Raw genomic sequence first — 27,646 nt, forward strand, 5'->3', positions numbered from 1 at the left:
TCTCCTTTATTAAACCCCGGCCGCCTCCAGTATCCTCCTTCCTTCCTTCCTTCCTTCCTTCCCTCCCTCCCCTAGCGCTCCGCCGGGACCGCGCCGGCAGCATGGGTAGGTGCTGGGGATCGGGCGGTGGGATGGGGTGCGGGGTCCCGCAGGGGTGCCGCCGCTGGGCTGGGCTGGGCTTGGAGGGGCGGGGGGGAGCGGGTGTCGGGTCCTCAAGCCGACTCCCTCCCGCTCGAGTGTCCGTGAGAGCTGGCAGCGTGGCCGAGGGGTCCCGGGGCTCGACTTCCCCTGCTCAGTGCAGGTCTGAGGACACCGGCCACCGCTTCTTCACCAGCCCTCTTCCCTCACCTCCCCCCAAGCAGTACTACAGCCAACCTCATAGGAAGCTGCACCGAAAGCCTAGTGAGAGCCAAGTGGTGTTGCCTCAGCCTCTGCGTGTTTTTTAAACTGGACCCCTAGCTGGTGAGGCTTATCTTTAAACTTTTAAGGTGCTTGGAGTTTTAAATCCTAGCGCAAGTTAGATTTGGTGCTTCTCATGGCTCTTAAATAATGATTTTTCACCGGAGAGTTTACCTAGGGTTGACCTGATCAGTGTTCTTTAAATACATAGAAACACAGCTGAAAGACTCAGATAAGGGTGGAACCAGTTAATCCTGAATATTAGTTCCCATCTGAGCTGGAACACCGAGTAGCAAAGGCACAAATGATGCTTTTCTGTGGCCTAGCTCTCCATCGCCTTTCACTGGACCCTCAGTCCTGCAGTGGCTGAGCACGTTGGCCTGCCTCTCCTAGCAAGTGGTTCCTGAGCTGGGGAAACCTTGTCTTTCGTAGAGGAGGAACCTAACATAGACAAGTACCGCTGCATCTTCAGCAGGCAAATCTGTGCCCTGGAGACAGGCAACCGTAGCAATGAGCAGGCACAGATCGGCAGTGCTGCTACCCAGAGGGGCACCAGGGTCTCGCTGGCTTGGGCAGCCAGCTGGGGAAAGGGAGATGGTTGTGGGAAGAGCAAGAAGAACCTGCTGCAGCTGGGTCGGCTCATGTACCATCAAGTTTGCTGCATTATAGGTTTGTTTTGATGGTTTCCATGTCAGTGTCTTTCTGGAAGTGTAAGGTGTGAAGCAGGGACTCCTGGAGTCACTTGTCCTGATGGCAGCAGCATCCTCGTGTAGGTGCTGCAAGGCTGCTCCAAGGAGCAGAGGCAACAGGCTGGGCTGTGACAGGAGAGCAGGCTCACTCTGGAGCCAGGATCATCCTAGGTGACAGTCTGACTGTGTACGGATTTAGCCTGGCTGCAGACACGAAGTATTTCAACCAGGTAAAGTTGCTGTGGTGGCTCCGTGGAGCAAGGCAACGCGTTCCCATCTTGTGTCATTGACCATGACCTGCAAGAGCTGCAGCACCCCACAGCACATCTGCGACTGCTGGGAACCGTGCTGGTGGGAGCTGCTGGGAAAGGGGTCAGAGCTGTAAGCATGCCCCCCACCTTGCCAGCAAGTGTGGGAAGGAGAAGAGTGACCCACCGAGAAATAACTATTTAGATTCAGTGCTCAAGCTAAGAACTGAGTGCCTTCTGCCTTTACACTGTTTAAAAAACATTTTAATATCTTAAGGGAGAACAAAGTGCATAACTGCTTAGAGGTTTGTTTTGAAAAATGCAAAGCTCTTCAGTATTTTGTGGTAAAAGTGAGCACTTCTGCAGGTCGTTCTTTGTGGGGAGAGAATGAGACGTACCAAGGGTTGCCCAAAAGAGGGAATACTCTGATATGCCGCTAGCAAAACCCAGATTTATCCCTGAAATTGATGTAAAATGCTAGATGTTCTGTGCTTTTGTAGGTCTAACCCTGAAGCTGCCTGACAGTGGAGTTCCTCAGACAGTGTAGGTGCCTGTGTTGAAATGTTGGCTTTAATGCCGTCTGGAGTTTCCCGACTGTCGCCGTTAAAGGAGGCAGAGGGGTAAAGTCAAAATGGTTGAGAAATAAGTGTGTCTCTTAAACACTGAAGTGGGTCAATCTTGTCTGGAAAAAATGCCTCTGCAATGTTTTCTGTGTAAGATTTCTTGCAGAGGTGTGATACTTTTACCCTCTGGAACAGGCAAAAAAAAAAACAACCAACCAACTGCAAGTTCCTTGATATTTTTTTCCCAAGGCTTAGCCAACAGAGAGGAGTGAGCTGCTCAAACAGATGTGAAAAACTGGCAGTATGATGCATGTGTGCTGGAAAGGTCAACAAGGGGAAATAATCAAGGCGCTGTTATGAAGATGGTCTCTCAGTAATGCCTTGGTATCCTTCAGTGTATCTACTCATGCGAGCCGTGCAAGGGACATTACCAACGACTTTAGTGACTCAGGTATCTGCTGGTGCCCTGAAGTTGACGTGTTAGTACTTCCTGGATGTTACTTGTTTTCTAGCAAAATGTATTCTTGAATTAGCAGCGTGATACTTCTTCTGTCTCTGTTGTGAAGGAAGTTGTTCGTGGCAGTGAAGGAAAGAATCAGATTAATTGGTTTTAATGATTTTTGAAAGTGGCTTTATTCAGTATTACGTCAAACACTCTAGTCTTGCTGTCAGCTGTTTTCATCTGTTGTGAACTATGGACTAAATAATGACCTTGGCAAACCCATTTTTGTTATCGAGATCTATTATGGGCACACTCAATTTGCAAGCAGGGATTTCAAAGTCCACATCTTGTACTTGGTCTTATCTTAATGATAATGGTGGTTTTATAGGAAATGCTGACATCCACTATGTGGGCACAGGGCCTTTACCTGAAACAGTGCGAGCTTGGCCTCCGAGCCTGTCACACAGAATCACAGAATGTTAGGGATTGGAAGGGACCTCAAAGGATCATCTAGTCCAATCCCCCTGCCAGAGCAGGACCGCCTAGATTAGATCACACAAGAACGCGTCCAGGCGGGTTTTGAACATCTCCAGAGAAAGAGACTCCACAACCTCTCTGGGCAGCCTGTTCCAGTGTTCTGTTACCCTTACTGGGAAGAAGTTCTTCCTCATGTTTAAGCAGAACCTCCTATGTTCCAGCTTATATCCATTTCCCCTTGTCCTATCATTGGATGCCACTGAGAAGATCCTGGCTCCATCCTCATGACAGTCACCCTTTACGTATTTATAAACATTAATGAGGTCCCCCTTCAGTCTCCTCTTCTCCAAGCTAAAGAGACCCAGCTCCCTCAGCCTTTCCTCATAAGGGAGATGCTCCACTCCCTTAATCATCTTTGTGGCCCTGCGCTGGACTCTCTCAAGCAGTTCCCTGTCCTTCTTGAACTGAGAGGCCCAGAACTGGACACAATATTCCAGATGCGGCCTCACCAGGGCAGAGTAGAGGGGGAGGAGAACCTCTCTCGACCTACTAACCACACCCCTTCTAATACACCCCAGGATGCCATTGACCTTCTTGGCCACAAGGGCACATTGCTGGCTCATGGTCCTGTCCCTTGAGCTGAGCCAGCCCTGCTGGACACTGCTGGGGGGCTGCCAGGGGTGAGCAGCTGGAAGTGACCTCAGGGCTGCAGGCAGCTGCCTGCTCATGCTGACCTCAGTGGGAGCCCTCCTGTGCTTCCAGGGCTTCCCAGGTTAATCTTCAGGTTATGGGAATGCCTGCTAATGTGGATCGCTCCATTGGGCCATATATTCAGCCCTCTATAAGTCTCAGCTATAGGAAGTTTGTCCCTTTTCAGGGCTTGGCATCCACCTTGGGCAGGGCGTCTTGAGTCTGGTCCTTACTCTTGACTTACCTTTTAAGGTAACATCCCTGAGAGTGAATTGAAACAGGGTTCATCTTCTGCAAGTGATAAGGTGGTCCACCACCACCTTGAATGATGTGTGGTGAGCAGCCATGGTAGGAAGAAATGCTTTGTGTCGTCCATTTTGATTTTTTTCCCTGGGAGAGCATTTTCCTGGGAGTCTATGCATAGCCTGAAAAACAAAAGGCGATCAAGTGAAGTTTTTCCTAATCGCCTTCTTGCGTCATGAGAAGTCCCCCTTTAACAAAGTGAAAATTTACTCATCCTGAACAATACTGTGTTTGTTTCATAGTTTATTTCAAGCTGAAATTCTACGTTTTCCAATGGTTTTAGTGGACAGTTACTTGGTAGTCTCCATTAACTTGTTGTTGCTTTTTTTCTTTCTCCACAGGTGCAAAAAGTAAGAGTCAGGGCAAGTCGGTAAGTACTGTCCTCTGTCACAAAAAATTGCTATACTGACTCTCTTTGGGTTATGTTGTCTGGGTGACTTTAGCAGTGCATAAAAAAAATCATCCTATAAACATTCTTTAAGAGTATAAAATAATGCATTATTGGCCAACAAACATGAAACAGCCTAGTAGCTCATTAAATGCCAGCTAAGCCTTAGTGTGCTCACCACTCTGATAAAACATCTAAAAAGCCTTTGCTGACTGGGCAGACCTCGGTTGGGAGGAGAAGGGTCCCTTGAGGCCATCCTTCGTGTGGCTGAGTTGTCATCCTCTACCTACTCTCCCTTGGGACTCTTTTACCTTTTGGTGTTAGTTTTTTTCCTCTTGAATCTTTGGACTGTTAATGACACCTATTTCAGCAACCCTACCTCTGTCTTTGCTTTTCTTATCTCGCAAGGTTTTACTCTGCAGACTTTCCCGGAGCTTTCCCACATCTTAGTGACCTCCTTGGCAGCCAGAGTCAAAGCTGTGCCATGCAGTGGTGTCAGACCTGTGCCTGGCATCCCCAGGGCAGGGGAAGGTTACGGGGAGAGCAATAAAACATAACCTTCAGGTACCTCTTCATTGGTGGATCCAGAGTTTTCTGGCCAAGGGGGATCACAACAGAAGATGTTTCTGTAAATGTGTGTGTGTGCACGTGTATAATGCACCAGAGGTTTCAGGGGACAGTATGGTGCAAAACAAGAACAGTATAGGCCATATATTGTCAAGGTATAACTGCATATTTTCTTCTTCCTTGTATCTTCTTGGAAGAACAAGAGGTCTATTACTCTGGGAAAGACTCTAGCTTGTTCCTGTGTGCCCCTGCTTGTGCTTGGCCGTGGCTGTGACCTGCAGATCTTCACCAGCTTGGAGCCAGCAGTAAAAACTGACCTGTGGCTGCTGTGTCAGAGTGTGAATGCAGGACGTCTCTGCCAGGCACATCAGTGCTAGTGGCTTAAAACAGAAACCCAACCTTGGTGGAAGTTTGTTACCTCCTTGGGTCAGCACATAACACCACTTACACAATAAGCTGTGGGATAGCGTGATGGTGTGACACTGGGGAGGTTTGAGAACCCCAAGAAGGACAAAAAGGTTTTAGTGAAGTTTTGTGAATATCTGGTGAGCATAGGTCCTACCAGGGTTGCTCTGTCCCTTTTTCCTCTGTAGGCAGGTCAGATGCAGGGAAGGCTGTCTCCTGCTTCAGATGGGGACATCCTCTGTTCCCCAGCTAGGTTATAACCAATTACACTGACAAAAACCATCTGCACAGTGTGGGTTTCTGTTTTAGGATCTGACCCAACAGCTGCTGAAATCTAAACCTTTTGGGTATGTCTATGGGTGCTGAGACAAACCTTCATGGGGTGGTTCCCCCTCTGCCTCCTCAGAAGCACATATGTTTGTGTGGTTTAGTGATGGTGCATGGGCTGGGCTGGGTGGCATTCTTCTGTATGAACTCCAGTCCACCAAAACCTGTGTCCAAGCTGAGGCTAGTCATCTAGGGCTCCTGCTATCTTTAGCCGAGGGAAGCAGGCACCTTCAAGTGAACTTTTTCTAATTTTGGTATACGTATGGATGGTCTTCCTTTGGAGGCACTTCCTTCTGCCCATGGAAAATGTGATAAATCAAGAATGACAAGTTTCTATTTAGGCCTCTAATTTCTGTTGCTCTGAAGCTAGATGAGTCCCAGCTGGCACTCATCTAGCTGATGTCAGATTCTTTCAGTGAAGCTTGCTTATCAAACCATGGGTAAACATGTGCCATATACTCAGTTCAGCTGATAATAAAGATCGATTGCTGTTCAGGCTGCTTGGACATCCTCATGCCTGAGTCAGACTAAGTCAGCAATACTCTTGCCACTCTCTCTTATTTTCATTTCTCTTGCAGTGCTCACAAAAAGCTTATTATAGGATACAAATCTCACAAAGTGCTGTGTTGTCCATTGAGGCTTTGGCTAGAGGCTTTGCTGGAGACGTGGGCTCTTTGATTGACTCATGTCAGGCAGAATTTTCCCACATCAGGTTTATTTCCTTTAGATCTACAGAGTTAATTTTTTCCTGTTTCACGTGGAATATGGATTATCTTGATTCCTAAACGCTCATAACATGAAGACAAATAATGCCATATTTTTTTCTTGTCCATGCTTCTGAAGTTTCATAACTGTTTTACCTCTGGGATGTTCTGAGGCTTATTAAAAATCTGATTTTTGCAACTAGCAGAATTAAAACCATAAAAAAGGTAAAATACAGAGAATTACATTCAACTTGCATTTGTAGTAATTTTAGTGAAAAGTAGATGACTAGAAGTTAAACTTCCAATTCTAGAGATCACACCAGGATTATATCCGATACGTGTTTTTTTCCTTTGTCCCAATGGCAAGAGTCACATCACAAACTGTGTGATGGTGACCATGGACATGCCTATCGCAGGAGTTGAAGGTTCGGTAAATCTGGCAGTAAATGCCATGCCATTTTAGGTTAGGAGCAAAGTCAGTGCTGTCAGCAAGTCTGAAGAAATGAAGGATTCTTCATCGAGCAGAAGGACAGGGAGCTTTCCAGATAGATTTGTGTGAATAAAATGTTTAAACATTTATCTGTCTCAGCTAGAGGTATTTAAAAGTAACCCCAGGCTTCTAACTTTGGGGTGCTGTGGAGGTTTAGCCTGTGGTGGGGTTTTTGTTGGGTTTGAGTTTTGATTGCTTTCAAAAATAATGGCTTCTTGCGTATTTTTGGACACCAATCAAGATAGCTCTAAGGGTTAGGTGCTGAAGACTTCAAATGTGCATAATGCTACACTTGAAGGTCAAATATAGCATTGCTAAAGATCTCTTGCAAAGGTCAGATATGAAGTCAATAGAGTTCTGGGGACCAAAAGGGGAAAGTGAGAATTGATGCTTGGCTCAGGTAAATCGGTGGCGTTCCACAAGAGCCCATGCAGCCTCCTAACGCCCCAGTACCTACTCCTTCCCTCTGAGTCTGTCTTGAGCTTGCTCAGGCTGTGGGTCACAGTGGGCGATGTTAGTCTGTGTCACACAGCTCTGGGCTCACCCTGTCTGTCTTTCGCCTCCAGCCAAGCTGCTTTGGCTACCCCTTGAGCATCTTCTTCATCGTCGTCAATGAGTTCTGCGAGAGGTTCTCCTACTATGGCATGCGAGGTACGTCCTGTGTCCTCTGTGTCCTCATGCCTACCATTACTCGCCCAGTCCTGACTTTGGTTTGTAACCTGTTGTTTTGGTCATCTTCCTACAGCGGTGCTCGTTTTATATTTCAAATATTTCCTGCAATGGGATGACAACTTGTCTACAGCCATCTACCACACATTTGTTGCTCTCTGCTACTTGACACCGATCCTTGGAGCGCTCATTGCAGACTCTTGGCTGGGAAAGTTTATGTGAGTCCTACCTCTGAAAACAACTGAAAATCATGAAAGCTCAGCGGAGCTCAGCGGTACTGACACCATCTCCTAAAACAGCAGCTCAGAACGACAGCGTCAGAGCTGGTGTTGGTTACTCCAGGATTATTTGTGGGTTTTGTTTGGGGTTTTTTCCCCTCAAAGCTTGAGGTTTAAATTGATTTAGCTCAGACCTGAAACTCCACTCTGAGATAACAAATGTTACAGTTCTGCTAATCATTTAAGAGTAGTAGCTCACTTTCCAGATGTGATGAATGTTTTTTCCCTCATCTGGACAAATGTAAGCTGAACTAAGGAGAAGTATTCACTACGCTGTGAAAATAGATCCTAGAGTTTGTGATTACGTTGGATTGAATCTTTACCTATTGCAGCTGGCCAGTGACGTTGTGAAATACTCTGTTATCTGGTATTAGCTGGGACTTTTGGAATATATTCTAAAATATTCCCTAATTTCACTATTAATTTGACAGCTCAGTGGGAGGCTTTACTGAGCTGCAACTCCTTCTTTAAATGATGAATTCTGGGTTTTTACCTGTGTGCTAGTTGCTCAGAAAAGTACTGCTGAGTGAAGTGGTTTGAAATGTAGCCAAATTATTTCCAGCAGCCTGATCGCGCTCTCCTCTACTGAGGTCGTGATTCTAATGGTGTTTACTTTGCCGGAAAAAAAGCACAATAAAGATTTTTATGGGGGGATATGAGTCAGGAATGTTAGCTGACTTGTCAAAGGTCTCCCAGAGATTAGAGATGAAGCTGGCTGCACAGTCGGTCGGCTGCAGGCTGCACCATCTTCTTCCACTCTGTTGACATCCCCTGGGAGACCAGGGCTGCAACCACTGTCAAGTGTGCTCTGTGGACCCGGCTTTATCAGTATAAGCCATTGCAGATAGCTTGGTGTCACCTAAATATATGTGCACTCGCTTGTTCAGATGTTATGATTTTTTTAAACATTTTTTTTTTTTAAATCTGTTTTGGTTTTTACCTGCTTTATCAGATGAAGCTTTGCAGACCTTGCATCCCTTCTCCTCTGGTACTCATGTATACCAGTGCCACAGCCACAAGCCCCTGGCCACCAGACTCTTAACAACAGCTCAGCAGGATGGCTCAAGGCTTAAAACTGGAAATTTAAGCTTGACAAGAAAAAATATGCTTTTGGAAAAAAATTAAATAATTTACTGGGTTTAATGTATAGATGCCCTAAAATACAGCAGGGTGCCATGAGGAAGACTTAAATAATAATTCATTAAAAAAAACTATAAAAATGTATAGATGCCCTAAAATACAGCAAGGTGCCATGAGGAAGACTTAAATAATAATTCATTAAAAAAAACTATAATGATAAGAGCAAGAGGAGGTTACCCAAGCACTCTTATAGGAGAGACTCAAACCTTACACAGTCCATGTACTTTGTTCAATGTCTGTCAAGGAGCATGCTGAGACCTGCTTGCATACTGTTAGATGTAAAGTTCTTGGCGGGGGGGGGGAAGAGCACAGAAATCACTTTTTCCTAATTGGGTACCGTCTGTGCAGTGCCAATTAGGGAATTGTTATCTTCACAGCATGCTTATGAGCCTCATAAATAAAACCCAGAAGTTTCTCTCCTGGTCAGCTCAGGTTTAACTTCCATTGGAAACTTTCTCCCAGGCTGTTAAGCAACTGAAGTAACTCAATGGAAGTACTATTTAAAGAAAAAATAATTCTATTTTATCTAATAGCAGATTCACTGTTCCCCACTTCGTATAGCTTTTTACCCTGCTACAGGGAAGAGCATTTTAAAGTCAGAAAAAACTTGTTCAACTTTCTCAAAGTGAGAAAAACTTGGTCAATGGTGTGAACGATGCTTCCTCTGCCCCTCTTATAGCAAGGTGCTCTGAGCTTGCTGTGAGGATCTCTTGCCTTCCTCAAACAGACTTGTGTTGTCCTAGATCCCTGAGCCTCACCCTTCACTGAGTTTAGGACTGCTGCTCTGCAAACTAGGGTTTTAAATAATCTCACATTATTGCATCCTATTTCTCCTGCTTCTCCTCCAAACCAGAGTCCTGGGTCTGTGCCTATTGAGTGGAGCCCCAACCGAGGAAGCAGATGAACGTGGGTTAAATGATATTCATATGCTTAAGTTCCAACAAAGTTAAAATGGACTATGTTCTTCCATACGGGAAAGAGGAATGGGCCCTAAAGTCACGGGAGGAGCTGGTGATTCTGTAGTATTACCTTCCTAGGCACCTCCTGGCAGAGGAAAGTCAGGTTGAAAGTCTGTGGTTTGTACTCTTCAGTGCAGCTCTCACTCCACTCTGAGTTTAAAGATGCTGGTAAACTTGCAACTGAGAGAGCTGGGTAATAGAGTTGTTTGCAATCATGTTTCTGGGGGAGTTTCCATGTTTAGAACAGATTTTTAATAATTTTGCTTCCTTGCAGCTAAATATAAAAGGACATAGAGAATGTTTAAACAGTATTAAAACAGTGTAAATCACATACTTCAGTGTTGTAGAGTAGTGCATTTGAACTTCACCATGTATGAAATATGATAATGGCATTCTCGAGTTGGTTATTAAAAAGGCAACCACTGAAGACATCTAAATGTCCTGTGACCTGGTGATATCTTACAGAACCCATTTGTCATCTCACCTTAATTAAACAAGGCTAGCTAAAATAATAATAAAAAAAATAAACGGAATAGCAATATTGTGACAGAAGTACACAGACAGATTTTTACAGTAGCTTGTGATAAGTTGAGTCCATAACTTGTTATATCTATGTTAATTATGCTTCTTTATTAAGCATCTTTGAAACGATCAGAAGTCGTGTTAACTCTGTATGTAACGGTGCTAACATATATAAAAAATTGTCTTCTATTTTTATAACAGGACCATTATCTCCCTCTCTGTTGTCTACACTATTGGGCAGGCGACCATGTCTGTGAGTTCCATAAACGACCTGACGGATCACAACCGGGATGGCTCTCCCGATAACATGGCAGTGCACATGTGAGTTGCCTTGTACATGGGGTTTTTCCAGGTTGATGAAGAGTGGGACAACTTGTGCCTTAAACTTATGCTACTTGAATTTCAACTGCCTTACAATCAGTCTCTTAAGTACGTTTTACGTAAGAAAGCAAAGTGATTTATTTTTGTTTCCTTTTTCTCTTTCCTACTTTGTCCCAGTGCTTTGTCCATGATTGGCTTGATCCTCATTGCACTTGGTACTGGTGGGATCAAACCTTGTGTGTCAGCGTTCGGTGGAGATCAGTTTGAAGAAGATCAGGTAACAACATCTTTCAGATTTTAAATCGCACAAATACTCTTACTCCTGTAATACTTCAATAATATACATATTTAGATGCGTGCATGACTAGTGTTTCCTGAGTAGCTGAAGAAGGAGCTAGATGGCTATTTGTCTTGAACTGTGCCAACAGACCTGCTGATGGTTTGATCTAGGCTGGTCAATGTGGTTCTGGCTAAGCCTTTCTAAACATCTCTTTGTTTTTACTGTAGGAAAAACAAAGAACTAGTTTCTTCTCCATCTTTTATTTGTCCATTAATGCTGGAAGTCTCATATCTACTATAGTCACTCCAATTCTCAGAGGTAAGGCCACAAATTTCTTTATAAAATATTTAAGCATCAATAAAGGATGAGTGTCAGACTGCAGTTCAGTTAGGTTTAAATGAACAGTTTGGCTCCCTCTGTTCTTTGTGGAGTTGTCTGGCAAATAGTTTTCAAGTTTTCTTGTATGTCGTCCAGCTTTTTGCAGATGAGGTACTGTCAAAACCAAGACAATCTGCGATCTGAGTTGCCTTCAGATCTAGTACTTCTGATCCTAAAGAAACATGCTGAAGCCGTCGGCTTTTATACCTAACATATCTTCTAATTCCATGGAGATACAAATATGGCATCTCTTCCCATGCCTTTAAAACCATCACACAAGAAAGAATTGTGCTCCTTGGTGGAAAAGGAAGAGGGAAGAGAGCCTTCTACTCTGGAAATGGAGGCTATTCTGAAGTGTATCTGTGCAAAATATAGAAGCATCTGCGCTCATGCAAAACCATCAATCCATGTGGCAAAGTAAATCATGTTTTTAATGGTTGAAGGAGACAGTTATTTTCTCTTCTGCTTATAATGAATAGTGTGATCCTAAACAAAAAGCAAACAATTCACTGATCCATATCCATATGGATTTTCATGGCAAGCTTACACAGATGGTGCTGTATGGATGTACTCGGCAGGAGTTTAGGGAAGGCTGTCTTTCTCAAAAGAAAGAAAATAGTATGCGAGTTCTGGAATAAACCTAAAGCACTGGGCCGAAATTCTGGCCTTGGGATTTCTTGACCGGAACAGACTGTGTAGAAGCATTTTAGGTGTTTGCTTAATGCAAATTCTATCCTTTCCCAAAATGGAAGGAGATATGTGTAAGGCACAACATGCAGTTTACTTTCATGCTGGTACAGAGTGAAAACTACTATGGAAAAATGGACAAATTCAGCTGAGGAAAGTGATACCATTACATCCTGCATGTTGCAATGTAAAGATTTAATTAAAAGGCTAATACAACTAAATCAAGATATTAATAGCTGCATGCTAGTATTTTTTTTTTTCAAATCAAACTTTCTAATTCTTCTGTTAGAAGAGGTATCATGAAAAAGGCAATAATTTGTTCAGTCTTTCACTTTTCCCAGTTAGTAGCTATGTCCACACTTGGAGCATCGTTTCAGGATGCATGCATGAACTGTGTAAAGTCAAATCACTGACTACTACCAGGGGGGTTTTTTACTTGCTAGCTTTTTTAGCAAGCTACACGTTATATTACTTATATCTTTGTTTATGAACTTGTCAGACACCTTTTGTAGTCTAGTTCCTCTTCCACCAAGAACATCCATTTGAGCATTCTAGCAGCATTCTTCTTTCCTCAATGTTAAAACTAAATGTAAATCTTGTGTAAGGAAAGGCTGAGAGAGCTGAGACTGTTCAGCCTAGAGAAGAGAAGGCTCAGAGGGATCTTATCAATATTGATAAGTAACTGAAGGGATGGTGCAAAGAGGACAGAGCCAGGCTCTGCTCAGTGACAGGACCACAGAAAACAGTCACAAACTGAAACACAGGAGATGTTCCTCTTTTTACCGTGACTGAGCACTGGTACCGGTTACTCAGAGGTTGTGGAATCTCCCTCCTTGGAGGTACTGAAAAGCCCTCTGGACAGGGTGCTGGGCAACCAGCTCTGGGTGACCCTGCCTGATCAGGGGTGTTAGACCAGATGACCTCCAGAGGTGCCTTCCATCTCAACCATCCTGTGATATTTTTGGTTTTTATCTGATACATAATTCCTCCTCTCAATAATGAAAGATAAATTGAATAATGATCAGCTACTCTGTCAATAATGTCAGCAGAGATGTAGTTTTTCCTTGCATCACCAATGAATGCAAAAAACAGAAACCCTATGTAAAATACTGGCAGCGCTCACTGGGACTTTTATCTAATGTTACTTTGTACTTCAGCTCAAGAGTGTGGTATTCACAGCAAACAGCGATGTTACCCACTAGCTTTTGGAGTTCCTGCCGCCCTCATGGCTGTCTCCTTGAGTAAGTAGAACTGTTCTCATCTTGCTGCTTCAGTTATAGATGTCATTAGATGATATTGATCTCAGAATATTGAGGAAGTGGTAGAAATCTCCAGATACCAACCTCTGTCGATACCTGATTTTGTTCTGTAATTTTTTACTTAAACTTTTTTCTTATGTGGGGATGGGAGGGCGGAATTAACCTGAAGCACTTGTTTTGCAGAAGAGACTGATATACCAGTAGAGACTGGTGGTACTGGGGACAGGCACAAATATGCCATTGAATTCTGTACATTGTATAATTTACTGTCTATGTTTCTTGAACTACTGAGATGTATAACTAAGATCATTTGAATGTAGTGGGAGAACTGTTGAGAAAACATGTTTTTTCGAAACTATCTGTAGTCCAGGATAGTGAAATGTAGAAGGTAATTGCCCCTGCACTGGAGAAATGCTGATCTGTCAGTATTTCTCAAACACCTGTGTTTTTACTAGCTGCACTACAGGTCACTTGACAAGTCTCTCTGCTGCAGCACAAAGACCAAGAAACTGGAGGGATGTCACTATGTACCACAGATTCCCTCGTGGTCCTGGTCCTTCATGGTTCTGACCGGGAGCCCACTCAGGGTGGGTCTCCAGCTACTGGTGACCTCATTTTACGTGTACACCCGACCTAGAGCAGATGGCTGCTGCGAGGGTTTGCTTGCGTCCTGCCCCACACATGGGAGGCTGAGACTGAGGAACGTGCCTGGGTGTGGGAGCTGAGGACACCTCGGTGAGTCCTACAGTTCAGGCAGAGCCTCACATGTCCCTGCGTGATGTGAGCTGCAGGATCCTGGACTCCTGAAAGCGAGCCCATAAAGCTGTCTTCGTCTGGTGCAGCAAGGCCAGAGTCGAGGTCCTAAGTTGTCCTTGTTTTGACCACCTCTCAAATAAGCTAAGGTCCCACTGAGGACTTACTCTAAGAGTTTCCAGATTTAGTCCTTTGCCTTAAATAGTAGCAATCTGCTGGTACTAATTCAATTTCTTTTTTCTGTATGATAACATGCCAATAGGCATGTTCATTGCTCCCTCGGAGGCTTATTCCCACCCTGATACAACTCCTTGACTGTTACGGTTTCCATACCAAATTATTTGTCACGACTTTCAATTAATCTTGAGTCGCTTTCTGTTTGCATATTGTAGTTGTGTTCATAATTGGAAGCAGGATGTACAAGAAAGTTAAACCTCAAGGCAATATAATGATTCAAGTTTCCAAATGCATTGCAGTAAGTACTATTTGTATTCCCAAAAACCCTGACAGCAATGTTTAAAACTGTTCAGTGTATTCGCCTAGATCAGAAATCTGTCATATTATTAGAAGAACTTCTGAAATTTTTTACTTTTTTCCTCACAGAAGGCTTCTTACTGACACCTCTAGATTTACAGTCTGCCTTCTTATTTCTCTATGTCTTGGTTTATATCTGAATTTATGCACAAAGAAAACAAAGCAAGATGTCAATGACATGCAAAAGCTTATCCTAACTCCTGGGAATCATTCGTCTCTCATTTGTGCACCTTTATGCAGCCCTGTAGGGAAGAGACAAACGTGCATTGACCTGGGTCAAGAGCAGAGCTACTAGTATGTCTTATCAGGAAAAATTTATGGCTGATTAAAAGAATGCTATTTACAACAAAGTATATTGATCCCCACTGTATTAAGGAGGTGAAGGGAGTTACGTGTCAGTGCAAGCCTGCAAGGAAAGGAGCTAAATCTGAATAAACAGCACTACATGTCCCAACTTTGTAGTGCTTCAACTTTGAGATCAGGGTATTTTTTTTCATTTATGGGCTTCTTCATTCCCCATGCAGATCTGCCAGCTTGTTATGGCTCAGACCATTGCTTGTCCTTGTACGCTCTGTCAAAACCAAATCTCTATAGGTGACTTTGGCCATCGCTTAGATTGCTGCCCCTAAGGCCCAGCTTAGGCTTAAATGTTATTCCATGCAGAATATCTTATGAGTTCTTCAGGACTGTATTGGCATATATTCAGCGTCAAGGTATGAGGAATATTTGCAAAGTGCAGCTTCTCATAGTGAAATGTACTCTTGCAGCCACTCAGTTCTGAAAACCTATGCATATGCCATTCTTCTGTTCATTGTTGTACGTAAGTTAGTCTAAAGTAGGCAGGTCTTCAAGTTCCTAACAGCAACCCACATTGAGAGAGAGTACTCTGAGCTGTTTGGTGCACCTAATCCCAAGTGCACGCTCCACTGGATATGCAGTGTGAGTTATTAAATGCAATATTCCTTTAGATGCCTAGGGCGGTTAACAGATACGTCACCTTTAGCACCCTCTAAAGTAGGAGTGTCATCTTTAATGACAAAATAGCTTATAGCATTATAAATATTTGTAGTGCCATTAAACAAAATTCTGTTTCTCCTCAGTTTGCCATCAAAAACCGGTTTCGGCATCGCAGCAAGGAGTTCCCCAAGAGAGAGCACTGGCTAGACTGGGCGAGTGAGAAGTATGACGTAAGTATTACATGACCAGTTCCATACTGTGACATCCCCTGACTCTCAGCTTCTCTTCTGGCTGCTCTGATCCATTGCCTCAAGCACTGCATGAATATTGTTGGGCCCTTCAATCGTTTAGAAGCTAATGATCTAGCCAAACTTCAGTGTTCCTCTGGGATTGCACGTTACCACCACAACTCCTGTGGAACAAAGCAGAGCTGTGTATGAGTCAATGCTCTGTGTGACCATAGGTTGCCCGGGGAAATTTGAGGGAGATGAAAAAAGGCTGCTTCCCTTGTTGAACAAATAAAAGCACCTATTCATTTTAGAATTAGTAAAATAGCAAGCATTATCCCTGTCAACTTTTAGTTTCTCTCAGTAAACCAGCTTCAGAACCAACTTCAAATGAGAATATGCTGGTTTAATGACTGCAGAAGGAAAAAAACAGGCATGGTGTTAACTGTCACGGTTAATGCCCAGGGCCTTAACGCTTGTCTCGAGATCAAACTGCAGATTAATGCCTAAGAATTTCAGCCAAAGTGGATAAACACTGCATCCTCCTGGCCTCAGTAGAAGCTCCTTACCATTACTTTGAGAGCCTTGTGTCCCATGCCCCCATCCACCCTACTCTGTTGTCAACGGCAGCACAAACCGTAGCCTGTTCCCTTTATTTTCCTTTTGCCTATATGCATTTTTCATGTGTGAAATGCATTCCTCAGTCACCTGCTGTTCGAATGCCTCCTTCCTGGAAAAATAAAGCAGCGCTAAGTGCTGAATCTCATGAGGTCATCAGTACACATGCCAAGAGGTGTGGGTTTCTCCAATATCAGTGTCACCTTTAGCCGGCAGCCCTTCCCACGCCCACAAGCCAGACCTTGTGCCTTTTAACAGAAAGCAGTGAAGAACCCACAACATGCAAAGTTCAGGAAGTGGGTAAACATTACACGAGGTGTCTTTATCTGTTGCTGTACTGCAAATAGCAGTCTGAAATTGTCTCTTTTTTGTTTTGTTTTGGGTTTTTTTGGACTAATTCCTCTTGTGTAATTCTTGTTTGCTGCAGAAACGATTGATAGTTCAAACGAAGATGGTGTTGAAGGTGCTTTTCCTTTACATTCCTCTCCCCATGTTCTGGGCGCTTTTTGACCAGCAGGTAAAGAAGAAATGGTTTGGCTTGGCAATAACAGCTGTACGATGTCATTCTATGTACTCTGAGGTCACCAGGCATAAACGGTGCCTATGGGAAGGTGGAAAACAATTCTTTGCAAACTCTTTAACCTGGTTCTAATGCGAAGGGATAGTTATTCTGAGTCATGGCAGTATGGGATGTTCTGCAGGCAGGGGGATTTTGTGTTATCTGGCCATGTCCAGGACTGATTCAGTGACTGAGGCCTCCCCAAATTGTGCATCTGCCAGGATTTGGTGGATGAAACAGTAATTTAAAGCTTTCTCAGTTCTAACTCTTCTTCCACTCTCAGTTGTGAGATGCCATGTAGAGTGCTAGTGTAAATGCTCTGGAGAATCAGGGCTGAAATGAGCAGGATGCCAATCTGCTTAATCACTCAAACTTGTTATAAATACCTCACATCTTCAAACAAAAGTGCAAATCTATAATTCCCCTTCACTTGGTGGACTGAGTGCTCAGGACTCATGAAAGCAGGCTTTCATAATTAAGTATTGAAGTATGAACTTGGGAGAATGCCTGAGAGCACCAGGGGCTGAAAGCTTTATCCGAGGCAGAGCGTAAGAGGTTTGGTCCAGATGGCCTGGATCATGCTGCTGTAGTCTAGAACCAGTAAACTGCAACGGTCAGTGTGACCTGTCACAAATAGGCAACCCTGCTGTGAAATTCAAGACTAAATACTCATTACATGAGCAATGACATCTATCACATCTGGCAGTGTTACATCACGGGTGGTTAAAGGCTCTCGCTGCCCACGCAGCCATGCACTTGCCATGTCTCACCTTAGGCTCAGGCTGAAAGTCAGCCCTGCTTGACCCGGCTATAGGCAGGTTTTCTGGACAGAGGGCTCACAGCAGGTCCAGCCCTGACTTGGCCACTCACTGCTGGACTGTGTGAAGGAGGGATGGACACGTCAGTGGCACAGGGCCCTTGGGCTCAGGCAGGCGGCACAAAGGCACTCGGGTGGCTTCCGTGCACAGCAAGTGGCGGTGCTCTGCGCAGGATGTCCGTGCCATCTCTCTGGCTAATGTCTGCATCTAAATTATTTTCCACTCTATTGCATGAAACTAGTAAAGTGTAATTGGCCACAAGGATCACTTTGTTCAAATGTTTACATTGCAGAGTAAGAACACTCCTGTAGCAAGCTGGCTTTGTTTTTATTGCATCGCGTGTCTTTCCCACGCTTTGCTTATGAAAACAATTCAAGAAGAACTTTAGAAGATTGATTTACTGTGGCATTTAACTTTCTCTTCTTTTTTTAAGGGGTCAAGATGGACACTGCAAGCCACAACAATGGATGGGAATTTTGTAGGTTACTTTTATTGCTTTTTTTTTTCTTAATTAACATTTACTTTTTATATCAGTTTTATTTGTTGTCATAACATTAAAACCCTTTTTTTTTTTCTTCACTAGGGAGATGTTCAGATTCAGCCAGACCAAATGCAGGTACAGTAATCTTCTGTCTGCCAATTCTAAGTACCTCCCAAAGATTTTTTTCTTCTAAATTGCCCTTCATTAATAAAAGGACTTGGAAAAATATTCTCTTCCTTTCTTATGTTCGTCTTCAACAGACTGTGAATCCAATCCTGATTATTATAATGGTCCCAATTGTAGATGCTGTGGTTTATCCTTTAATCAAGAAATGCAAGATCAATTTTACGTAAGTTGATATACTTACCTGACTTTAACAGAGGCTTATTTTAGTGGTTTCTTTAAACTTCTCTCCCAGCTCTAATGTAACAAGAGCAAGCATTCAGCTAAGGAGAAAACAGTAGTGTATTTAAAAGGAATAATATTTTGAAGAAATTAAAATAAAAAATATAAAATACTGCAAGTGATATATACAGGCACCACAGACTAGAGGAAGACAATCTAATAGCAATGTAACAATATTTTCCCTTTAAGGGCAAAATCTTTTGATTGCAGGAGAGATGCTATTTACTGTTTTCCACTTCGCCCATGTCTACCCTCTCTCTCTCCCAAAGTATAAGAAGTAGGAATACAACATACATCCTTAGCAAGTATCATGTTTTGGGCTTAAAACTACCTGAGACATGTTTCCCCCTTTAGTCTCAGTGAGGAGTCTGGCTCACTGGATACTTCTAGGTGTAGCTTCAGAGAACATTGAATGCTACTTTTAATGTTGATAATGAAGTGGCTAGCACTTGTACGTTAAAGAGGCAAAAGAGAATACAGTTCTTAAAACAATTTTTACAGGCTAAGATGCAATGCTGTTCTTCATCTATTTATGAAAAATTGAGGGGGTGTGTTGTGATGGAAAACTGTCATTTGTTTGTGGACACTCTACATCTGACAAATGATGCCATAAATAAAATATCTACCTCAAATTTACCCTTACAGGTTACTTGAATGTCAGTAGATGTCTCCTAATTCAACATATTTCCCTGACTTTTTTTTTTCAATATTATTTATTTAAACACAGCAGTATAGACACAAGTTGTTACCCTTTTAAAAAAGGCATGACTTCTTGTCTTTTCATTGTTTTAAAGCAAACAACTGTACTGGATTGGGTTTTTTTCTTGCTGCAGATCAGACTTTTCCAGAAACCTAATAATTATGGTTAGTTGATGTTTGAGCCCAGTAGATGCAGAGTTACAGGTTATTGAGATGTTGCAGGAAATATATAGTTCCCAGTAGTGTAACTATCTATAACAACATCAGCCCTTCAAATGGTGATAACATGCTAGTTGTGGCCACTTGAGTTTCCCACCATGGAAAGAAAACAACTAACAGCTGAAACTTTCAATTAATATTAGTCTTAAAACTCACTTGTGTGTTTTGTCGTTGCACTAGGCCCCTGAGGAAGATCACTGTTGGTATGTTCCTTGCATCTTTGGCTTTTGTTGCTGCTGCCCTTGTGCAAGTGCAAATAGATGTAAGTTCAGCCACATGCAAATATTTACTATTAATATGTAGTCATTAATACAGACCAAAGTGTCTTGACGGGGAAAATGAGACAAGACTCCTAAATTCAGAGACAAGCATATGAGCGCAGAAGTAGAGGGAGAGAAAATATTAAAATATATTGCAATAGTGTCATTAGCATGATAAAATTAACGAGTTATGAACACCATCCTGCAAAACATCTCACGTGCCATCAACATAAATCACGCATTAAAGGCAACCTCAGGTCTCGAAACTGAGACTAAAAGCTGAAAAATAGAGATTTGTTTGGCCTACCAGGGGGCTGCTTCATATCTCTGATCTCTTCTGATGTTTAGACTGGAGGTGAAGCGTGACAGTCTGGGAAGCATCATCACAGCATGAGCAAAGATGATACCTGTTTAAGACAGGATTCTTCACACCTAACTTTCCTTGCCACAAGGGAGGTGTCATGCCTGAACTAAATGTAGGTTTTCCCTGTAGCTTCAGAGTCACCAATACCTCTGGGAGGTAATGCATTGCATCCCAAGATCTGAATTGCCATCCAGAGGTGCCTGCCTGTCTTCATGCACTATCAAGCTGAGATGCTCAACTCTTAAATAGCTTTAGTTAGGAATGAGAAATTCTCTCCTTAATGTCTGGGCCTGGCAGCAAAATATCCAACTTTGCCTCTCGGAGCTGGAAGTAAAAGGTCTGGCCTTCAGCTGATATAGACACGTCCAGGCTGTCTCCCTGCATGCTCTGTTTGGAAGCCCAGAGCTGTGCACACATACCTACCGGCAGTGGGCAGAAGCTTCATTAGAGCTGGTAACTTCCCAGACTGTTGCACAAGAATCTCCTGCAGAAAAGTAAAGATGGATCTATTTTTGTTGTGTAATTCAATCTCTAAAAAGATTGAAGCTGACAAAGCATGGGAAAGAAGATAAAGTTGAGGCAGAACTGAAATAGAACTTTTGCAACTCTTGATGCTAAAGTTCTGCTTGATAAAGCAGAATTTATTTACTGTTAAGTTTGGTGGAAAGTGGAGTTTCCAGAAGTTCAGTTTCTGTGGGCTGTCACATCGGGCAGTGCCCATACGTGCTTCTGCTCAGTACAGCAGCACCAGTGCTGCAGGGAGCAATGAGTCAGAACACCATACAAAAACTCAGGAACCCAGGCTGCCTTAGTATGTGGGAAAATCCCATTCCTTGAACTGCGGAGTTGCCTTGGTAGTGGCAGCATGCTGCAGGACATGATTACGGAGGAATCACATCTGGCCATGGAGGCATTGTGGATGAGACGCTTCTCTCCTGAGGCAGCAGTAAGGCAGCTTGTGAGACTAGTAACAAAACTCATTATTAAAATTGCATCCCACTGACAATCATAAATTGTCAGGCAAGTGCTGATCTTTATCATGAGATCATTAAGATCACAGTAATTATAGTACTTTTTCCATGTGACTTAGGATAGGGCACTGATTTTACCTTTTTCTGTCCTACAGAAAACTCTACCAGTTTTCCCTGCAGCTGGGCAATCCCAAATCAAAATAATAAATCTTGGTAGTGATGGTGCAACAGTTTTGTTCGAGCCTGAGCTTCGGAGTGTGACTGTATTGCCTTTGGAGTCAGTAAGTAAGGGGAGACAAGGAATAGCAAGCTTGAAAAATAAATAAATCAATCTAATGGAGTAAGTCGAAGTGGTTCTTAACTAACAGTTCAAAATTGATTACTTTATAAGTTTGGTTTTTTTCCTCTATTCATTTGATTTTTTTTTTTTATTATGGAATTAATCATTACTGAAAACACAGTGAATGAAGAAATGGTAACTATTTCAATATTCTAAGTAATACTAATTTGTTTTGGCAAGAGTTTTTTTAAGAAACTTAATAGTGATTTTGAACTAATTGAAAAACTCACTCTTGCTAAAAAGGTGCCATTTCTTAACAGCAAGAACACTCTCTCCTTCAATGAAAGTCCATTCAGCTCTTGTAAGTCACTGCTCTTACCGTGAGTGACTCCTTTCTTGAGCAGGGATTTTTCTGTGGCTACATCCCATATATTGAGCTTCAGATTTTTCTGTCAAAGAATGTTTTCAGCTTCTATTACAGCACAACCTTGATAGGCCTATTGACAGAAAACTGTGGTGAAGCTGATGGACGTTTTGAAAAATGGATGTTAGGAAGTTTGTTCTCTGGTAGTCTGCAGTCCTGTTTCCATGCAAGAGGAGAAACTCTGTTCCATCCTCCTCCAAATTTGCCTCACATGAGAACTGAGCTGTGAGGAAAGGAAAGATAAGGGCACTCAAATTGTATGCTGATATGTAATTGATATAACCATGATGCACACCTGAAAATGAAGGGTGAAAAATGCTCCACTCCCTACTATAGACATTTTATAATCCAGATATTTTGGATTACTAACATGTTTATTAATGTTTTAAGTATTTTATGCTGATGAAATGTATTTAGAATATTTAAAACTTGTCCTGGTAATAGTCACTCCTGTTATGCCAAATCCATAAAGATCCAGCTTGTGTTTGCATCTCTTAGGAGTTGTTGCCATTTGGAAAATGCTGCATCTTATGCTACTGCTGTCTCTGCAGCTAAACAGAATTTTATGTGGCGGTGGTGATAAGCCTGATCTGTGTATTTCTTCCTCCAGACAGGAAAATTTAACAGCTATTCCATAACGCTTGTGGGAAGCTCATGTTACTTTGAAGCTTGTGTACGGGAAGACATTAATAAAAAATAATGGTCAAACTAAATTTAGTTCTTGATGTAGAAAACCTAACACAAATGAAAGTTGGGAGATGCTCGTAACCTCTGGCACTTCAGAAGTAACAACCCTGTAAATCGCTGACCCCCTGAGTCCGTAACACTCCCTCAAAGGTGTAGACAAATATGCAGTTGCATGGAAATTCATAAAGATTCATTTGTCTTTGTAGACAAGCTACATGACGTTTGAGTCTTCTCAGTTGCAATCAATAAACATAACCTCTGGAAATAGAAATACAACTGAAGAAATCAGCTTGCCAGGGGGAAACCGTCATACTCTTGAAGTTAAAAATACTGCAACAGGCATTTTTGTTGAATTGGTAAGTGTGCTTAATTCTCAAGATATACATTAATGTCTGGGCAACTATCTACACGGAGTGTGTGGAGCTAAGAGGACAAGCTCTGGGTAGCTTTTCCTTTGTCTTGTTTTCTGTCTCTCTCCCTCTCTGCTGTACTAGTAAGACTAGTGAGCTGTAGAGTGCAGGGCAAGATGTTTAAAAAACAAGAGTAAAAAAATGATCAACTTAGTATTTAACTTGACAATTACACTTTCACCGAGACTTAAATGTGTGGTCATACAGCATTTTCTAGTAATGTGTATCTTAGTAGGGATCCTAAAAGGAAAGGTCTGGAGTCTTGCTCTGAAGCTTCTGTTTAATTCTCACTGCTATACAATAGTGCACATTTAAGCTGTTTGATGCCAACAAAGTATCTTGATAATGGTCTCTTCCACCAGCTGCTTGACAATGTCACGTCAAAACCAGAAGAAGGAAATAATCTCATCAGGTAGAGTTTGTTTGCTCCTAAATTTTGGCTGTAGTGTGACTTCAGTCTGCCTCTTCAGTGGACTCTTCTTGCTTAACATAGCTTTCTATACTGTAGGAAATCTCCGCTTGCTGAACACCTCACTCGATGTTTAGGGGGTGTAGGAACTTCTGGGGCATGATTCCTCTAAGCTATCTTGCATATCTGCTTTGGGTATAATTTAGCTCAAATTAGAAGTGCATGTTTTGCTTCATTGTCTAGACTTTTTTGTACACAACCAGCACAGATCATATGTCTATACCTCCTTTTTAATCTTGGGTAAGAAGTATCCTACCACTTCTAGTTTTCTTCTGCATCTTCCATTTGCAGATGTATTTGTTACTGGCTGTAGTTAAGGCTTGCTTTTGATGTTCTCCTAAGCAGGCAGCGGGCTGACGTGGATCTAGCTTGCTTCTTGCATTAATCATGCATTAAGAAACGGAGAGTTCTTTCAGCAATGTTTCCTGACAAAAATGAAAGGAGAAGACTTGATGCTTGTTGTGCTGCCAGTATATAATTAAAAATGAAAACTGTTTTCTTTGACTTAGGCATATTTTGTTTAGTATTTCTTCACTCTTGCATTTTAAAGGTTCATAAACAATTTGCCCAGTACTGATACTATCAACGTCACTATGGGTGACACTTCTTTTGGAACACTGGCATATCTTTCTGCCAGTAATTACAGCCTCTTTTCAGGAGGAAGGTAAGCATTTTTCTTAAAATAATAAATCTAACCACTTAAAGAAAGACATACTTGTCCTTGGGAAAAGGACATAGAACTCTTTTATTGTATATAATGCACACAATTGTCTATACCTATTGTCTGAACTGTTTTTTCTTTTTTTAGAAAAGATGAGATTACGGTTACTAGTAATTCAGTGCTTTGTTCAGTTACTTCACAATCATTAGGATTTGGCAGTGCCTATACAATTATCATTAATGGGGTAAGTTGCCACTGCTGTTGGATGGACAAGACAGAATTATTTTTCATGACAATATTTTCTTTAATTAAAAAAACACTTGTAGAATTGTCCTTCTTGCCTTTAGATATGCATATGATAGAACTCTGGTATGTTAAACAGAACATAAAACCGTTGTTAACTATAAAAATAGTGATGGGTGTGATAATGATATAATGCAAGAGTGCATGTTGATCACTAATGGCCTTAAATCTTTAGCTCTACTAGGTATTATGGATTTGCATGAAGTCTGCTGTAAAATAACTACCACTTTATAACTAGGTATGCAGTGCTTCATACACAAATTTCTTACTTATCCAGGAATTTGTGTATGTATGATTATAGGTAAGATACAGAACTGCTTAGAGTGCCTTTGGTGTACAGGCTCTTTATCACTGTTCTTAACGTGCTGTTTTAATTTCCAGTGTTCTGGAGATGCTCTTAATGTAACATATTCTGAAGATATCCCACCTAACACAGTCCATATGGCTTGGCAGATCCCTCAGTATTTTATTCTTACATGTGCAGAAGTAGTCTTCTCTGTCACTGGGCTGGAGTTTTCATACTCACAGGTAGGTTTTGCCCTTCAGAGCTCTCATCGTGTTAGGAGTCTTGAGTCTTTACCCTGGTACAAATGAAGATCTTACTGGTTTTAATTGGTGAGTCTGTATTGCTGCTTTGTTTGAACGACGATGTCTTCCAGAACTCCCTAGTAGGACCATAGGCTGGTGCAAGTTGGCCTTGTTTAACTAGCATTCAGTGTTTTCCATGAAGCTATGCTGAATTATATCACTTGAAGACTTGACCACCAGTCCTCAAATCTCCTTCTCACGTGACTTTCCATTGAAAATGAGTGGAACTGTACTGCTGCTGTAAAATCAAACTGGAGAGCCCTCAAATATAAAATGAACAAGTACTGACACCTCATCTGCACACAACAATTTCCTCCATACAGTCTTTAGCAGCATTTAATTATACGTTCTTAATTCCTTTGTCCTCCAACTCTGGTTTGTATTATTATCTGTGTGTATTTCTTCCCTTAATTCTGAGTGTATAAACTGCAGTGATGGGAACACCGCAAGATGTGGCTTGGTAGACTATGATGTGCTCAATTTCTTCATTTAATGTGTACCATGTGCCACTGAGTCAGATGTAAAATGTGCCTGTTACTCAGTGTGTACAAAGTAAAATGTGTTACAGTCAGTATTAGTAATCTCTCGCTCCTCAAAGCCTTCCTCAGGCCTGTTTGGTTCTCTAGCAATTTTTAATTAAAAAAACCCAAAACAAACAAAACCAATCCAAACCACCAAAAAACCAAACCAACCAAGAAATCCCCCTCCTCCACCCCAGAGAACCAGTGTTTGTTATAATGTAAAGAATGCAGTAAACATCAGAAAATAAGCGATAGCAGTGTTTGACTAAAACTTAAGTGCCCTTATTTCTATAGGCCCCATCTAATATGAAGTCAGTGCTGCAGGCAGGATGGCTGCTAACGGTGGCTGTCGGGAACATAATTGTCCTTATCGTGGCTGGAGCATCCGGACTCAATGAGCAGGTAAGCGCACAAGCAATCGGCGTGCTTTTATATCGCTCTGTGAGACAGCAGCTCTAACACAGGAGGGAGTCATGGCTGGTAATCCTCAACCACAACTCTTGAACCATCAGTATTACGATGGATTTGCATTTATAATTGGAATGTAGGAGGTTCGTGTTAGCTATAAGAGTGTACTAGTCAGTTGTAGAACTAGTGCTTGACTGAATCTCATTAGAGTAATGGAGTTATGAATCTTTATAAACTATCTGGATTAAAATTGGCATTGAAGGCTATGACAACAGGGTGGTAAATTGTCTGCTGGAGCTGCTTCTAAAGTTTCTGTTGGTCTTTTTGCCCGGCACTTTTCCAATGTGTGTACACACATACATATACAAATTAAACAATTCTAACAAATACTACTTCAGCAAATGTTTCTACCTCTTACCTGTTATTTTTCATTCCTAACTCTTGCTCTGTCAGGCTCCTTCTTTTGCAAGCAGCAGTTTCTAGCTTCTCTACAATAAAACGCTTCTTGTGGTGCGGAAATGCTGTGAACTTCTGGGCTGAAATTCTAGAATAACGGGATTAAAATCTACCAAAACTCTGTTCACTGCTAATGAACCTTCACCTGCATACCTCAGCCTTGCCATGTCTCTTCTTCTGGCTCCATTGGTTTCAAACCTCACTCCTTGGGGCATGAAAGCTGTGGTTCTCCTGGTGAAAAGCACTTGGGTAAGACTTTCTTGGACTATTTGTGGCACTCCGTAATGAATCAAAAGGGATGTGTGAGAGAGGGGAGAGCCTGTCTTTGAAACGAGTCTGGTAGTCCTGGTTTCAGGTAAATTATCCAGAAAGAGCATGAAACAAAGCTGTTGAGGCTTTTCAGGTAGAGATAGCACTGTGAAACCAAAGTTCCTTGTCTTGCTCTCTAGCCAGATTTGTGGTCAGTAGAAACTTCACTGCTGACCTAAGTGGAAGCAGGATCACTGCCAGCCCGGTTAAAAGTGAGATTACCTTGCCAAAGGAGGGGCTGAGTTTCTTTTTCAGGCTTTTGCTCCATTCCTGTGTCTCCAGGAAAAGGACATTGTAGAACTTTCTGGCATTCATAGAATTTTTGTCTCTTCATTGAAGATAGAACCGCTGAAAGGGTCTCAATTCTGAGTTGCTTTAATATGTATTATATACATCTAATAGTTAGTCCTTTAAGTCATATGGTACTTGTTAGATGTGCTCAGTTTCGCATTCTGAATTAACTTCATTCCATGCAAACAGTAAAAAGTGTAATTCTTTCGAGGAACAAATACTGATGGTTAACTTACACTTTTTTTTTTTTTTACAGTGGGCAGAGTACGTGCTGTTCGCTGGCTTGCTGTTGGCAGTTTGCATCATTTTTGCTATCATGGCTTCTTTTTATACCTATATTGATCCAAATGAGATTGAAGCCCAACTTGATGAGGAAGAAAAGAAACAAGTCAAAAAGAATCCAGTCATCTATGAAAACCAAGCTGAAACTGACACTCATATGTAAAAGGTGTATTGAAGGAGTGTTTGTAAATTGTGGTATCTCATTAACTATCCCTGCAGTAAGAGGAATCAAGGTATTTGTAACACCTCGGGATAATATGTCCAATGGGAGAAGTTAAGAAAAACTGTTTTAACTTCAAATGCAGATTCTTGGAAAGCAAGAGGAAAAGATTAGTCTCTCTTGTACTGAACATGGTATCTTGAAGAAACTCCAGCAGATTTTGCACTCTTTATGTACCTCAACCCTATAGCATTAAATAATGATTTAATTAATAAATACTATAGCACTAAAATATTGAAATTGCACTCAGCACTATTAGACCCTGTGAAAAGATGTATTTTTATACT

The 27,646-nt window shown here is 42.0% G+C and overlaps 1 protein-coding gene across 1 annotated transcript; it reads left to right on the forward strand.

The window, feature by feature from the left end:
* Nucleotides 1–101: 101 nt before the first annotated feature.
* Nucleotides 102–27,302, forward strand: SLC15A1 (solute carrier family 15 member 1). The gene is made up of 24 exons (XM_086615924.1): nt 102–105; nt 832–1,068; nt 4,153–4,190; nt 7,259–7,343; nt 7,438–7,579; nt 10,462–10,581; nt 10,759–10,858; nt 11,089–11,179; nt 13,084–13,167; nt 14,331–14,413; nt 15,573–15,659; nt 16,702–16,791; nt 18,085–18,129; nt 18,235–18,267; nt 18,393–18,481; nt 19,636–19,717; nt 21,206–21,331; nt 22,648–22,797; nt 23,214–23,263; nt 23,871–23,984; nt 24,129–24,225; nt 24,666–24,812; nt 25,688–25,795; nt 27,114–27,302. The coding sequence occupies exons 1-24, from the start codon at nt 102–104 to the stop codon at nt 27,300–27,302; spliced, it is 2,391 nt and encodes a 796-aa protein (XP_086472050.1).
* Nucleotides 27,303–27,646: the final 344 nt, after the last annotated feature.

The sequence above is a fragment of the Tauraco erythrolophus genome, chromosome 1, assembly GCF_009769465.1.
Source record: "Tauraco erythrolophus isolate bTauEry1 chromosome 1, bTauEry1.pri, whole genome shotgun sequence".
Lineage (NCBI taxonomy): Eukaryota > Metazoa > Chordata > Aves > Musophagiformes > Musophagidae > Tauraco > Tauraco erythrolophus.